The sequence below is a fragment of the Salvelinus fontinalis genome, chromosome 3 (genome assembly GCF_029448725.1).
Source record: "Salvelinus fontinalis isolate EN_2023a chromosome 3, ASM2944872v1, whole genome shotgun sequence".
Classification (NCBI taxonomy): domain Eukaryota; kingdom Metazoa; phylum Chordata; class Actinopteri; order Salmoniformes; family Salmonidae; genus Salvelinus; species Salvelinus fontinalis.
This window is the reverse complement of record NC_074667.1, coordinates 73,985,937-74,000,399: the sequence shown is the minus strand read 5'-3', so window position 1 is coordinate 74,000,399 and position 14,463 is coordinate 73,985,937. Positions and strand designations below refer to the sequence as shown.

Genomic DNA, 14,463 nt, shown 5'->3' with positions numbered 1-14,463 from the left:
TTACAAATTACAGTAATAATCAACTACAGTTAAGAGCAACGTCATACAATTTAACACATGATAAAGACACAGTGGGTAAGGGCTGAAGCAAAACATATTCAATAATATCATACTATATTGTTTTATTAGTTGTTTATAAATACTGTTTATTAATGTATTATTACTGAACCAAGGTCTGTGTTCATCTCACATTCAATCACACAGTATCAGTAAGACACTCAGGTCAGAGGGTTGGAGCATGTTCAAGGGTATTGCCAATGGACAGTGTTAGTACTGTAGTGGACTTTGACTTGCTAAAACAACATGCAACACATAGTAATCAAGTGCATTTCTTGAAAAGAAAGTTTTGGTTTTAGACTGATATCTCCACAGCTTTGAGAAAATGGTCTCTTTCAACAAATACAGTGCATGACGGCAGCATTTCATTCACTCTCTTAACACATGTAATATACTGTATGAAGCATCTGATAGCAGGAGTGTCATGCTGAGGTAAAGAGAGGTGATGAGAGGGGCGGGGAGGAGGGTGATAGGAGGGAGGGGCAGGGAGGAGGGTGATAGGAGGGAGGGGCGGGGAGGAGGGTGATAGGAGGGAGGGGCAGGTGGGGTGTGGAGGTGGAGTACAGAAAGAGTAGAAGAGGTTGTGTCAGTACAGGGGAGAGAAGGGCTCCATAACGTGGTGGGGGTGCAGCGTTGCTATTTTACCCCCCTGTGGTGCCTAGGGTTCATAAATCTCAACCACTATTGCTGGTGTTACTCACTCCCTAGGTATGGGTATGGAGCGGGGGCCAGAGCCAGCCTCTAGTAGGGTTCATCATGGCTGGCAAGGGCCAAAGCCAACTTTAACCACCATCACGTTCAGCTATGACTGGGCCAAGGAGGGCAGACATAGCCCCTCCAGGAGAGGTTATGGTTACTTACCTGCACAGTGACTACAACTATGGCCAGGGGATTTGTCCTAGTAAGGTCACATGGCCAGGGAAAACTCTTGAACCAAACTCTAACTAACCAATACACAACTATAGAATTATTAACATGATCATTGAGTGGATTTTGGTCAGGGAGTTAGATTGCGTTCTATGCTTTCAACACTGGGCAATAAAATCACAGATAGATTTATGCCTCTATCACAGCCAGCACCATTTCTGATCTCACCCTCTACGGCATGTTTTCCTATCGTAGCTCAACATCAGAGTAATCAACGCCTGACGATCCAGGCAATCTAAATAGCTTCATAATATCTTTATCAATATATCAGAATTTTTCAGACATGGTTTTTGTGTTGGCTTGTGTGGCAAAAACCCCATCATCACCTCTCATGTTTCACAATTAATAATGTCTGGCACCCAGAGACAGCTTCCATCCATCATACTGTATGTCCCAACACAGACATTAAGAAATGTGTTTGTTATGGATGCTGCTACCGTAGAATGGGACAAGTTGTGAGGCTGCTGTTGACAGACTCTCACAATCAATCCTAATAGAATCATGGTAGAACAAAGGTGAGTCATAGGCACATAATGAATGAGGTGAAAATGACAGACAGCCAGGGAGAAATCCAAACCCAGTCTAATAGAAATTAATAGCAGTAGAGGCATAATCCAGATTTGATTTATGCAAGAAAATAAAAGGCATGTGATATCAAAAATTGTGTAATATAATTATTGTCAACCTAAAATATTGTCATATAATTATATAGTTTAAATGTGTTTTTACACATTATCTGTATAAAAAGGCTCTTAAATATATGTAAACAGACCATAAATGTTCAACATTTTGTTTTCTTGGAAAGTAGTGTGTTATTATATAATACAATATCAGTACTTGTTGCATTTACAACTTGTCAATTTTTTTTATTTAACCTTTATTTAACTAGGCAAGTCAGTTAAGAACACATTCTTATTTACAATGACGGCCAAGGAACAATGTGTTATCTGCCTTGTTAGACTTTCACGTTGTCAGCTAGGGGATTCAATCTAGCAACCTTTCAGTTACTGGCCAAACGCTCTAACCACTAGGCTACCTGCCGCCCAAGTCCTAAGTCTAAGTTCTATCATCAACTGATTTCAGTCAGTGTACGCTGTGGATTGACTGCATTGTTTGAATGTTGGCATATTGGCAGTTCATTTGAAAAATTGAATTATTCCTCTAAAACTGGCTGCCTAGCTAGCTAACAAACATACAGTGCAGATACATTTTTTAAATTCTTGATTTTAGAGAATATCTTATCACAGCACAGGCAAACCACAGTTGAACAACTCCCTGACCAAAATGGCTGCCCTTAATCCCATCATAAGAAGGTTCATGTCCATTCTAGCCAGACCGGTTGCTGCTTTAGCCAACTCCATTGTCATTTAGCCAACAATAAAAGAATAGCATACAGTACAATAGTTTTGATTTGGCCAGACTTAGACTACATAACAATGCAACTTGTGCCTAGCAACTCAAGACTAGACAACGCCAGAAACAAATATGGCCACCATATAGAGGATCAGAGGTTGAAACGTGAGAAGCATGTTCTACATACATTGGCAGACAGCTGGGTAGTCAGGTTGGCCACTTTTTCCTGGGAGTTCTCCAGCTCGCGTCTCAGCTTGCGGATTTGCTGTGAAGAAAATGACAACAAGGTCCTTTAGACAGGCAGTGCAGGAAAACATAATTTAACATAACTCCATACTGTGATTTTCTCCACATCTCAAAGCGCCTTACACTGTATGGTGATATATGGCATTGGGTATTGGCTGGGTAAGGTGCATGACACAAAGTAAGCTTATAAAAAATGTAAATTAAAATAAAGCTTTATGGATGGGAGAGGATGAGATTATAAAGTAGGAAACTTGATGAAAAACAATAGACACATGGTTGCTGTACAGCAATATCCCTGCATGTCGAGTTACTCTGAACATGCTAAATAAATCAATTAAAAACACTGGAAAACAACAATGTTTCAGATCCTAAAGCACCGCTGAATGGATGGACGTGAACAGTACGGATGGACGAAAGCGAATGAGATGATATTTGGAAGATGAAGATAAGGCGAGAGTGGAACAGCCTTACCTCTCCTTGTATCCGCTCCTCGGTCTTAGAGAGCATAGTAGGACGGAAAGAAGAAACAACAAGAAAGAGAGAGAGTGAACTTGGGAGAGTGAACTTGGGAGAGTGAACTTGGGGGCAGTGGATGATACGTTTGGTTGAGGTAGTATCACAGTAGCTCTGTAAGTCTGGCCTTAGGTTGAAGGCACTATCCTGGGTTTACAGAGGGTAGTGGGTTCAGACTGCATCCTATAGGAGTTCAGCAGGGTAGAATAGCAGGGTTCCCCAAATTCGGCCTGCGGGAATTATTATAATTTTTTTAATACTTTTCGTTGTTGGACATGAAAGACCGTAAAATCAGTGATTTTAATTTAGGAAATGTGTTCCCAAGTATTCCTACGCATAAATAGATGTGTGATCGTATCCCAATGTAATGAAGGTTTGAAATTATTCTGTTTTTCTATAAAACTATATATTCTTGGGTGTCTTGCGGTCAATTTGCAGTGTACAAATTTTTTAAAACTATGGTTCTGCCCACCGGACCATCCATTCAAGGAAAAATCAGCCTGTGGCTGAATGTAATTGGGGACCCCTGGCCTATATTGGGGACTCATTGCCTATATTGGGGACCCATGGCCTATATTGGGGACCCCTGGCCTATATTGGGGACCCCTGGCCTATAGGAATTATATAAGGACACCAATTGTGAAATGTTATCTGGCATGTGTATCAGTAGCAGTCAAACCCCTTTATATAAACATATACAGTGGGGAGAACAAGTATTTGATACACTGACGAGTTTGCAGGTTTTTCTACTTACAAAGCATGTAGAGGTCTGTCATTTTTATTATAAGTACATTTCAACTGTGATAGACCGAATCTAAAACAAAAATCCAGAAAATCACATTGTATGATTTTTAAGTAATTCATTTGCATTTTATTGCATGACATAAGTATTTGATTACCTACCAACCAGTAAGAATTCCGGCTCTCACAGACCTGTTAGTTTTTCTTTAAGAATCCCTCCTGTTCTCCACTCATTACCTGTATTAACTGCACCTGTTTGAACTCGTTACCTGTATAAAAGACACCTGTCCACACACTCAATCAAACAGACTCCAACCTCTCCACAATGGCCAAGACCAGAGAGCTGTGTAAGGACATCAGGGCTAAAATTGTAGACCTGCACAAGGCTGGGATGGGCTACAGGACAATAGGCAAGCAGCTTGGTGAGAAGGCAACAACTGTTGCCGCAATTATTCGAAAATGGAAGAAGTTCAAGATGACGGTCAATCACCCTCGGTCTGGGGCTCCATGCAAGATCTCACCTCGTGGGGCATGAATGATCATGAGGAAGGTGAGGGATCAGCCCAGAACTACACGGCAGGATCTGGTCAATGACCTGAAGAGAGCTGGGACCACAGTCTCAAAGAAAATCATTAGTAACACACTACGCCGTCATGGATTAAAATCCTGCAGCAAACGCAATGTCCCCCTGCTCAAGCCAGCGCATGTCCAGGCCCGTCTGAAGTTTGCCAATGACCATCTGGATGATCCAGAGGAGGAATGGGAGAAGGTCATGTGGTCTGATGAGACAAAAATTTAGCTTTTTGGTCTAAACTCCACTCGCCGTGTTTGGAGGAAGAAGAAGGATGAGTACAACCCCAAGAACACCATCCCAACCGTGAAGCATGAAGGTGGAAACATAATTCTTTGGGGATGCTTTTCTGCAAAGGGGACAGGACGACTGCACCATATTGAGGGGAGGATGGATGGGGCCATGTATCGCGAGATCTTGGCCAACAACCTCCTTCCCTCAGTAAGAGCATTGAAGATTGGTCGTGGCTGGGTCTTCCAGCATGACAACGACCCGAAACACACAGCCAGGGCAACTAAGGAGTGGCTCCGTAAGAATCTCAAGGTCCTGGAGTGGCCTAGCCAGTCTCCAGACCTGAACCCAATAGAAAATCTTTGGAGGGAGCTGAAAGTCCATATTGCCCAGCGACAGCCCCGAAATCTGAAGGATCTGGAGAAGGTCTGTATGGAGGAGTGGGCCAAAATCCCTGCTGCAGTGTGTGCAAACCTGGTCAAGAACTACAGGAAACGTATGATCTCTGTAATTGCAAACAAAGGTTTCTGTACCAAATATTAAGTTCTGCTTTTCTGATGTATCAAATGCTTATGTCATGCATTAAAATGCAAATTAATTACTTAAAAATCATACAATGTGATTTTCTGGATTTTTGTTTTAGATTCCGTCTCTCACAGTTGAAGTGTACCTATGATAAAAAATTACAGACCTCTACATGCTTTGTAAGTAGGAAAACCTGCAACATCGGCAGTGTATCAAATACTTGTTCTCCCCACTGTGTAGAATGTAAACATAATGGTAAAGACCTGGGTAAACATAATGGTAAAGACCTGGGTAAACAATAAAGGGATCTATAAACCATGGACAAAGTTGGAAAAGAAGAGAAAAGCCAATGTTTTGAGGTAAAAAGTCATCGTTGACAGCTCTGGAACTCATCAATGACATTTGGCACAACATCTCACCTCACTTCAGGCATGTTTTCAATCCAAGAGAGAAACACTACATGGTTATATTTCTACAGTTGGCAGGCCAGGCCTATATCACACACAGTCATGTCATTGTGAAGGGACCAACTGTTATAATCGTGAAAGTATATCCTGTGGGCACACAACAGCTGAGCCAAAAAAACTATTTCTGGATTATTTAATAATTATAGTACTCACCGAGGAATAGTTGGATGAAGTGTTTGAAGCCAAGGAGAGAACAGAGCCATGGACTGAAATGTGTCGAGAAAAAAAAACACAGAGAGAGAGACAGAGAGAGCAAAAACATTCAACATGGTTTAATACTGACATGCCATATCCAGACTTCACAGAATATGCTACAATGTGATTAATCTATCGTATTCAGATTTGTAAAAAATACTTTATAGCCAGTAAACCTGCTACTGTGAGTGTAGATATACAGCAAGGTATGAATTACAGTTGACCTGTGGCAGTATATAAGTACTTCATAGAAAGCAACATAAAACATAACCCAACACTGACAATGTTGAAGAAGAGATGAATGATTTTAGAGGAGTGACAGAGACAAACTGGGTCACCTCATTACACCTTTACATAACGCACATCTAACATGGAGGCACTCTCTCTTTCTCTCGCTTCCTCTCTCTCGCTGTATTGAGGACACAGCCTCAAGGAGACCATTAGAGGGTTGTCTAGGCTGGGGGCGCGCAACATCAGGGGAATGTGTTCCACAGGGTTGGATTAAGATCCTTTCCCCTTTAGTCTATTCAGGGAGTGAATAAATAGACATTTCAAGTCATGAAAACTCAACACAGTCACTCAAATGGAAATGGCGAAGGTGCATAAAGATGGCGGTCCCCATGTACCTTCCACAAACGCCACATTTTCTAAGTTCTCCGCATTGTACAGTGCTCTCCGTTACAATGTTTTTGTATGTTCATTAGAACAATATACACTGCTCAAAAAAATAAAGGGAACACTTAAACAACACAATGTAACTCCAAGTCAATCACACTTCTGTGAAATCAAACTGTCCACTTAGGAAGCAACACTGATTGACAATAAATGTCACATGCTGTTGTGCAAATGGAATAGACAAAAGGTGGAAATTATAGGCAATTAGCAAGACACCCCCAATAAAGGAATGGTTCTGCAGGTGGTGCCCACAGACCACTTCTCAGTTCCTATGTTTCCTGGCTGATGTTTTGGTCACTTTTGAATGCTGGCGGTGCTTTCACTCTAGTGGTAGCATGAGACGAAGTCTACAACCCACACAAGTGGCTCAGGTAGTGCAGTTCATCCAGGATGGCACATCAATGCGAGCTGTGGCAAAAAGGTTTGCTGTGTCTGTCAGCGTAGTGTCCAGAGCATGGAGTCGCTACCAAGAGACAGGCCAGTACATCAGGAGACGTGGAGGAGGCCGTAGGAGGGACACAACCCAGCAGCAGGACCGCTACCTCCGCCTTTGTGCAAGGAGGAGCACTGCCCGAGCCCTGCAAAATGACCTCCAGCAGGCCACAAATGTGCATGTGTCTGCTCAAACGGTCAGAAACAGACTCCATGAGGGTGGTATGAGGGCCCGACGTCCACAGGTGGGGGTTGTGCTTACAGCCCCACACTGTGCAGGACGTTTGGCATTTGCCAGAGAACACCAAGATTGGCAAATTTGCCACTGGCGCCCTGTGCCCTTCACAGATGAAAGCAGGTTCACACTGAGCACATGTGACAGACGTGACAGAGTCTGGAGACGCCGTGGAGAACGTTCTGCTGCCTGCAACATCCTCCAGCATGACCAGTTTGGCGGTGGGTCAGTCATGGTGTGGGGTGGCATTTCTTTGTGGGGACGCACAGCCCTCCATGTGCTCGCCAGAGGTAGCCTGACTGCCATTAGGTACCGAGAAGAGATCCTTTGTGAGACCATGCTGACACATGCACATTTGTGGCCTGCTGGAGGTCATTTTGCAGGGCTCGGGCAGTGCTCCTCCTTGCACAAAGGCGGAGGTAGCGGTCCTGCTGCTGGGTTGTTGCCCTCCTACGGCCTCCTCCACGTCTCCTGATGTACTGGCCTCTCTCCTGGTAGCGCCTGCATGCTCTGGACACTATGCTGACAGACACAGCAAACCTTTTTGCCACAGCTCGCATTGATGTGCCATCCTGGATGAACTGCACTACCTGAGCCACTTGTGTGGGTTGTAGGCTCCGTCTCATGCTACCACTAGAGTGAAAGCACCGCCAGCATTCAAAAGTGACCAAAACATCAGCCAGGAAGCATAGGAACTGAGAAGTGGTCTGTGGTCACCACCTGCAGAACCATTCCTTTATTGGGGGTGTCTTGCTAATTGCCTATAATTTCCACCTTTTGTCTATTCCATTTGCACAACAGCATGTGATATTTATTGTCAATCAGTGTTGCTTCCTAAGTGGACAGTTTGATTTCACAGAAGTGTGATTGACTTGGAGTTACATTGTGTTGTTTAAGTGTTCCCTTTATTTTTTTGAGCAGTGTACATAATCACAATTCAAGCTTCAACACGGGCACAATTTGAAAAAATAAAGTAGATTGTGCTGATTTATAGGCACATTGAACCATATCGCACACCGTAGTTTAAAAAGTCTGTGGATAGTCCTCAAACGAAGACGTCATATTAAAATTTCTTACATCTTTATGCACCTTCACCATTGGATTTTCAATGAATTTCCTGAATTGAAATGGAGCTGACCTCCAACCTGGTTTCTTTATTAACTGAGGGCCACAGTAGAAGAAGGACAAACCAGCATGGGCCAGCCATAGAAATGGAGCCACGGCTTTAGACATGAAGCCATAGAAATGGAGCCACAGCTTTAGACATGGAGCCATAGGGTCCAGCTTTAGACATGGAGCCATAGAATCCAGCTTTAGACATGAAGCCATAGAATCCAGCTTTAGACATGAAGCCATAGAAATGGAGCCACAGCTTTAGACATGGAGCCACAGGGTCCAGCTTTAGACATGGAGCCATAGGGTCCAGCTTTAGACATGGAGCCATAGAATCCAGCTTTAGACATGGAGCCATAGAGGCCAGCTTTAGACATGAAGCCATAGAGGCCAGCTTTAGACATGAAGCCATAGAGGCCAGCTTTAGACATGAAGCCATAGAGGCCAGCTTTAGACATTAAGCCATAGAGGCCAGCTTTAGAAATGAAGCTATAGAGGCCAGCTTTAGACATGAAGCCATAGAGGCCAGCTTTAGACATGAAGCCATAGAGACCAGCTTTAGACATGAAGCCATAGAGGCCAGCTTTAGACATGAAGCTATAGAGGCCAGCTTTAGACATGAAGCCATAGAGGCCAGCTTTAGACATGAAGCCATAGAGGCCAGCTTTAGACATGGAGCCATAGAATCCAGCTTTAGACATGAAGCCATAGAGGCCAGCTTTAGACATGGAGTCATAGAATCCAGCTTTAGACATGGAGTCATAGAATCCAGCTTTAGACATGAAGCCATAGAGGCCAGCTTTAGACATGAAGCCATAGAGGTCAGCTTTAGACATGAAGCCATAGAGGCCAGCTTTAGACATGAAGCCATAGAGGCCAGCTTTAGACATGAAGCCATAGAAGCCAGCTTTAGACATGAAGCCATAGAGGCCAGCTTTAGACATGAAGCCATAGAGGCCAGCTTTAGAAATGGAGCCATAGAGGCCAGCTTTAGACATGAAGCCATAGAAGCCAGCTTTAGACATGAAGCCATAGAGGCCAGCTTTAGACATGAAGCCATAGAGGCCAGCTTTAGAAATGCAATGATATATTTGTATACAGGTTACTTACATGTGCTAGCTGTCTCACAGTCATCCCCAGGCTCGCGGAAGGATCCAGAGCGCATCATGCTCTTGGGCCGGTCGGCCAGTGACATGGTGCTGCCCAGTGGAGGGGAGCCGTACAGGTCGAAGGCCATGTCGTTGGTGGGGATACTGTTGGAGCGGGTTATCCTGGGGGCACCACTCGGGATAGGGGCAACTGGGAGGGCAGGAAAATTGGCATGGGTAAGAGGCAGACTGGCACAGAAACTGTATGAGGCACGCACGTACACTACATACTCACACACTCCCATATATCTGCATTCACTCACACATACCTGCACTCACTCACACATACCTGCACTCACTCACACATACCTGCACTCACTCACACATACCTGCACTCACTCACACATACCTGCACTCACTCACACAGTCAGTCACTCACACACCGACACACACACACACCGACACACACTCCCGAGGGGAACCTCACTTTGATGACTCAGTGTAAGGAGACACTCGTGTTCCACAAACAGTCAAAGTGATATAGAGTATATATATAGATACATAGCATTGCTTTACTCAGAGCGTCTTTTATATCTCCTGCTTATTCACGCTTCATCAGTACACATATAAGAGATCATCATATTTTACTGACAGCCAAATCTTAGCTATAAAATATATATTTAACTATGTAACTTGATTAGTTCTGAATATGATTAGAACAATTGCTGAACTGTAACGTCAACAGGGTGTTAATGTACTTCAGTGGATACACATTTACTGTATTCCCAGGTTCATTCTAAAGGAGCGTTATGTGTTTCTATAATTCAACACGACCAACATCACACGGACTGGTTTATACTCAAAGTAAATGCATCCCCTGCTGCCGAGCTGTTACTGCTGCTTTCAACCTGTGCCTTAAACCTTTCAGATGTATCTGTGTTGAAATACAGACCAGCAGGACGATTAGTCTGAATGAGAGTTTAGAGTTACACAGAGTTTTCCAAGTCAGCCTTCAGAGCCGCAGGGCTGTGGATGGATAAAGGTGCAGTAGACTGAGACTCACCCACGTTAGTGAGGACAGCCCTGCCAGAGGAGAGGTGGGGCATGTGGGTGGGCGATGGCAGCTGAGGGGGGCTCTCGCTCTCCATCAGGCTCACTGCGGTGTGAGAGTGACGCCTCTCCTTCCCCTCCGACTGATCCTCTGACAGACCAGAGCTGTAGCGACTGGAGCAGGGCATGGAGAAGAAAGCAACAATTAAACGTGCCTCGGATGAGAAAAATATACTACATCATTTGTACATTGGATACAGCAAATGTGTCATAAAACAATGAAAAACTTACTTGACATACCCTAATCCTTTCTTGGGTAAGGTGTTTCTGTCTGTTTGCAAACTTGTAGAGAAAGAACAAGACAACAATAATTACCTTTTCTGCTATCAAACAATCAATGATAGTAGAACATCTTGTTATTAATAAAATCTCAGATGCAGTAGAAAGATGGCAACAGTTTGATTATAGTATGTTCCTACATACAGATACTGACTGGTGAAGTACAGGGTTCCGAAACCTATTTCACCCCATCATCAGGGTCTTGCTCCTGTCTAGACCCACCTGTCTGGGAGATTGAGGGAGGTCCTGCTCCCAGCACCCCAGGTCCCCGTGCTCCTCGTCTCCTCCCTGTCCCTGTCTCTGTAGCTGTCCCTGTCTCTGGACTCTGCCCGGATATATCCTCCACTGGGAGGAACACTCATGGTGAGGGGAAGTGACTCCATGCTGCGGTGTAGGCCAGACAGTTTGGGGTAGAGCAGCGGAGAGCTGCCCATGGACAGGGTCTGGCTGGGGTAGCAGCTGGGGGAGTCGAGGTGCAGGATGGGGGCTGGGCTGGGGGTGAGGCCCCGGGGGATGGTGCTGCGTGGCCCAGATCCAGCCAGGTCCTGGAGCTTGGAGTAGGGGGGCACTTTAGGAGGGAGGTCCTGAATGGTCACGCACGAGTCCAGGCTGTTGGAGTTGACCTTGTCCAGGTGTGCCAGGCTCGGAGGCCGACCCAGAGATTTGCAGCTCAGCATCCTATGAATTAGATATGAGAGACAGAATGTCAGATCCAGAACCATCCAGCACCAGGATGTCTCCAGAGACCCTGCTGTTCTGGACTTGTTCTCAGGCCTGGCATGAAAAAGACATGACAACACAGCACACAAAATGACAGTGACTTGTTTTCTTGCTGTGTTGTTCTCTTATGTCTATAAAAGCGGTTTGAGTAGTTTCAAAAAATTACACAGTAACTCTTCCTAAAATATCTTAGAACAATCAGCTGAGCAAACTGGGTCAACACTAACAGAGTAATATATGTAACTGGTTCTATTAACCTCATACCACCGCAAAAGGAGTACTGTAACAAAAAATTGCACAATTGTAATGTACTGTAGGAATGTATCTGGATGGTGACTTTACCTCTGAGTGGTGGGTGATGAGAGCTCAGGGTATTTGCTGCTGCTGGCCCTACGCAGCCCATGCAGTTTGGCGCTAGCCTCCCTAGTGGAATCACCCTGACAGTCTGCCATCTTCAGGGAGCCACACAGGGAGTCCATATCAGACGCCACTGCCTTGGCCTTAGCCCTCTCTTTCTCCTTCTCCCTGTCTGTCTGGTTGACAGGGCCTGTGCTCCCTCTTTGACTGGCCCCCTTAGTGCTTCCACTGCCGGGCTCTTTCCCCCTGGGGCCGGTGCAGGCCATGGAGACAGGCTTCAGGCTGAGCAGGCCGGGCTCCATGCTGCTGCTGCTGGCGGGCCGGGCCGATCCAGGGCGGCTGATCAGGCTGAGGGTGCTGGACTTGGCGGGGCGTGGCAGGCTGCGGTACTGGAGGCTGTTACGGGCGCTGGGCCCAAGGAAGCCCCCCTCCTCACTGCCAGTGGCGTCAAAGCTATTCTTACGTTCCCCTCTTCCTCCTCCAACTCCCAGAGGCTTCACAGGGATGCCAGAAGACTTGGGCATCTTGCCCACGGTGGCAGAGCCACTAGAGATGGTACTGCCCCCTGCTGTCATGACGGTGGCGGTGCTGGGGGTCGGGAGCCTCTTGTAGCCGAACGAGGCCCCGGCAGAGGGCTTGACCAGGCCGGATGGGGGCTTGCGGAGTTCCCGTTGCTGTGGAAGATGATCCCTCCCGGCGTCAGAACGAGATCGCTGCAGCCCAGAAGCCTTCACAGACATCTTTGTCTTGTCCACCGCCCTGTGGTCACTCTTTGGTGCTGCAAAGAGAGAGAGATAGAGAGATAAATGTCTTCATTCTTTTGGAACTTTTGATAATGTAATGTTTAATGTAAAAAAAAAAGTTTTCACTTTTGTTTATTATCTACTTCACTTGCATTGGCAATGTTAACATATGTTTCCCATGCCAATAAAGCCCTTAAATTGAATTGAGAGAGATTAGATTCAACCATACCACTATCAATAGTCATGATTAGTCAGCTACCAGCTGTAATAATGAGTGGAGCTGAAAGTGGACCGTTGCATATAGATCAAGTGTGAAGAAAGCATCAGTCAACTGGCTGGATGTGGATGACACCATCATGACTAATGTTGGACGACCAGAACAATACCCTATGGCTTAATGGCTACTTGGTCACATAAAAACAGCTGTATATAACAAGAAACATGTGTATTTAATAAGAGATGGTTTATGTTCGCTAGATGAAGAAAACTAGTCACCAACATACAGCCACAAACATCTCAGAGGTACTGCAGACGTGTCTGGTTGACAAACTGGGCCCTTGACCAAGACGTAATGAAATGCAATGGGCAAATACTTTGGTGACTGACAAAATTAGGGAAAGGCTTAGTTTTTATTAATTGCACTTTGTAACTCATTCATATTATTCAGGCAACTTGACATGTACAAGTCACAAAAATGTTTTTCAGACACATTTATAAATGCATGCATTATTGGGGGGGCTTACTAAGCTAACATATGAAATTGTTTTAAGATGGTCATACCATGGATCATTTTAGGACCCCTGTAGGTATACATTGGTTTTATTTCATTTGGTCTTTATTACTATAGCCCATAGAAACACATTGAATAACAAACACATTCAGAAATGGCAAAACAGACAGAACAAACACATTATTAAATGGCAGACAGTAAAAAAAGTATCATAAGGAATAAGGTTTTGAAGTGTCTGTCCTATTTTTAGGAGATACAAGAAAGCTCGGGAAATATTGTTGTTTTTTAGACACACCTTTAACCCCTTTTTGTTGTTGTTACAACACTACCTTCATACTCCCATTCGCTTTTTAAACTGGTCCCGGGTTTCCTTCAGATGAGTCCCATGACATTTGTGAGGGTTGTAAAGCAGAATATCCCCTTTCCATAGTGGGATCATAATAGCTTGTAGCCCAAACGGTTCGGTACCTGCAGACAGAAGCTGGCACATCGGCTGAACCGACTTCCCACCGTGATCGTGTGGGTCTCATCTTTCCATAGAGTGGTCATATTAGTTTGTAGGGCAAACTGTTCGGACGCTACAGACATTTTCATCAGAAGGCTGATTTCCTGGATGTCTCATGCTCTGACAAACAGCGCTGTAGCCTGGCCATCTTCCACCGCAGATGTGGAAGGCCGATATCGGAGGATTGAGACGCTGCCCATGGAAAATGATTTCTCTAGCTTAAACTGACAGACTTTAAATGGGGATTTTTTTAAATTATGTTACTTAGATTGACGAACGGGCGCGTCAATAGACTCTTAAGGAATAACACAGGCGTTATAAAGTAACAGTGCATGTCACTCAGTCAGGGAGAAAAGGTGAAGGTTAGTTAAGAAAGCAAAAGCAAAGACCCGTAAAATAGCTGCCAGTCTTTCCCATGTGCAATAGCCTCAATTGGACACCGTCAATGGAATTCAAGATACAATCAGACATATAAAGCAGCATAACTGATTGGGGAATGTAAAAAGAAAATAGTGTCTGTTTGGGAATATCACAAGACTGCATTTTTAGCCCAGAGAATGATGCCAAGAAACATAAAGCCTCCTAATCAGCCACATTAATCAGGCAAATAAGTGGTCGAGGGCATTACAATAAATTGCATCAGTCAGGAA

General features: G+C 44.7%; 1 protein-coding gene across 12 annotated transcripts in view; it reads right to left on the bottom strand.

Annotated features, from left to right (window-relative positions):
- LOC129851436 (neuron navigator 1-like) overlaps positions 1–14,463 on the bottom strand; it is a 151,330-nt gene that overhangs the window by 20,718 nt on the left and 116,149 nt on the right. For 8 of the 12 annotated variants that reach the window (XM_055917967.1, XM_055917963.1, XM_055917968.1 and 5 more), the window contains 8 exons: positions 11,821–12,613; positions 10,981–11,436; positions 10,711–10,761; positions 10,433–10,593; positions 9,392–9,580; positions 5,785–5,837; positions 3,055–3,078; positions 2,525–2,602 (listed from right to left, as the gene is read on the bottom strand). In XM_055917967.1, coding sequence (XP_055773942.1) covers positions 2,525–2,602; positions 3,055–3,078; positions 5,785–5,837; positions 9,392–9,580; positions 10,433–10,593; positions 10,711–10,761; positions 10,981–11,436; positions 11,821–12,613 — 1,805 coding nt within the window. The remainder of the gene's footprint in view (positions 1–2,524; positions 2,603–3,054; positions 3,079–5,784; positions 5,838–9,391; positions 9,581–10,432; positions 10,594–10,710; positions 10,762–10,980; positions 11,437–11,820; positions 12,614–14,463) is intronic. The other 4 variants (XM_055917966.1, XM_055917975.1, XM_055917972.1 and 1 more) reach the window with 1 other exon arrangement.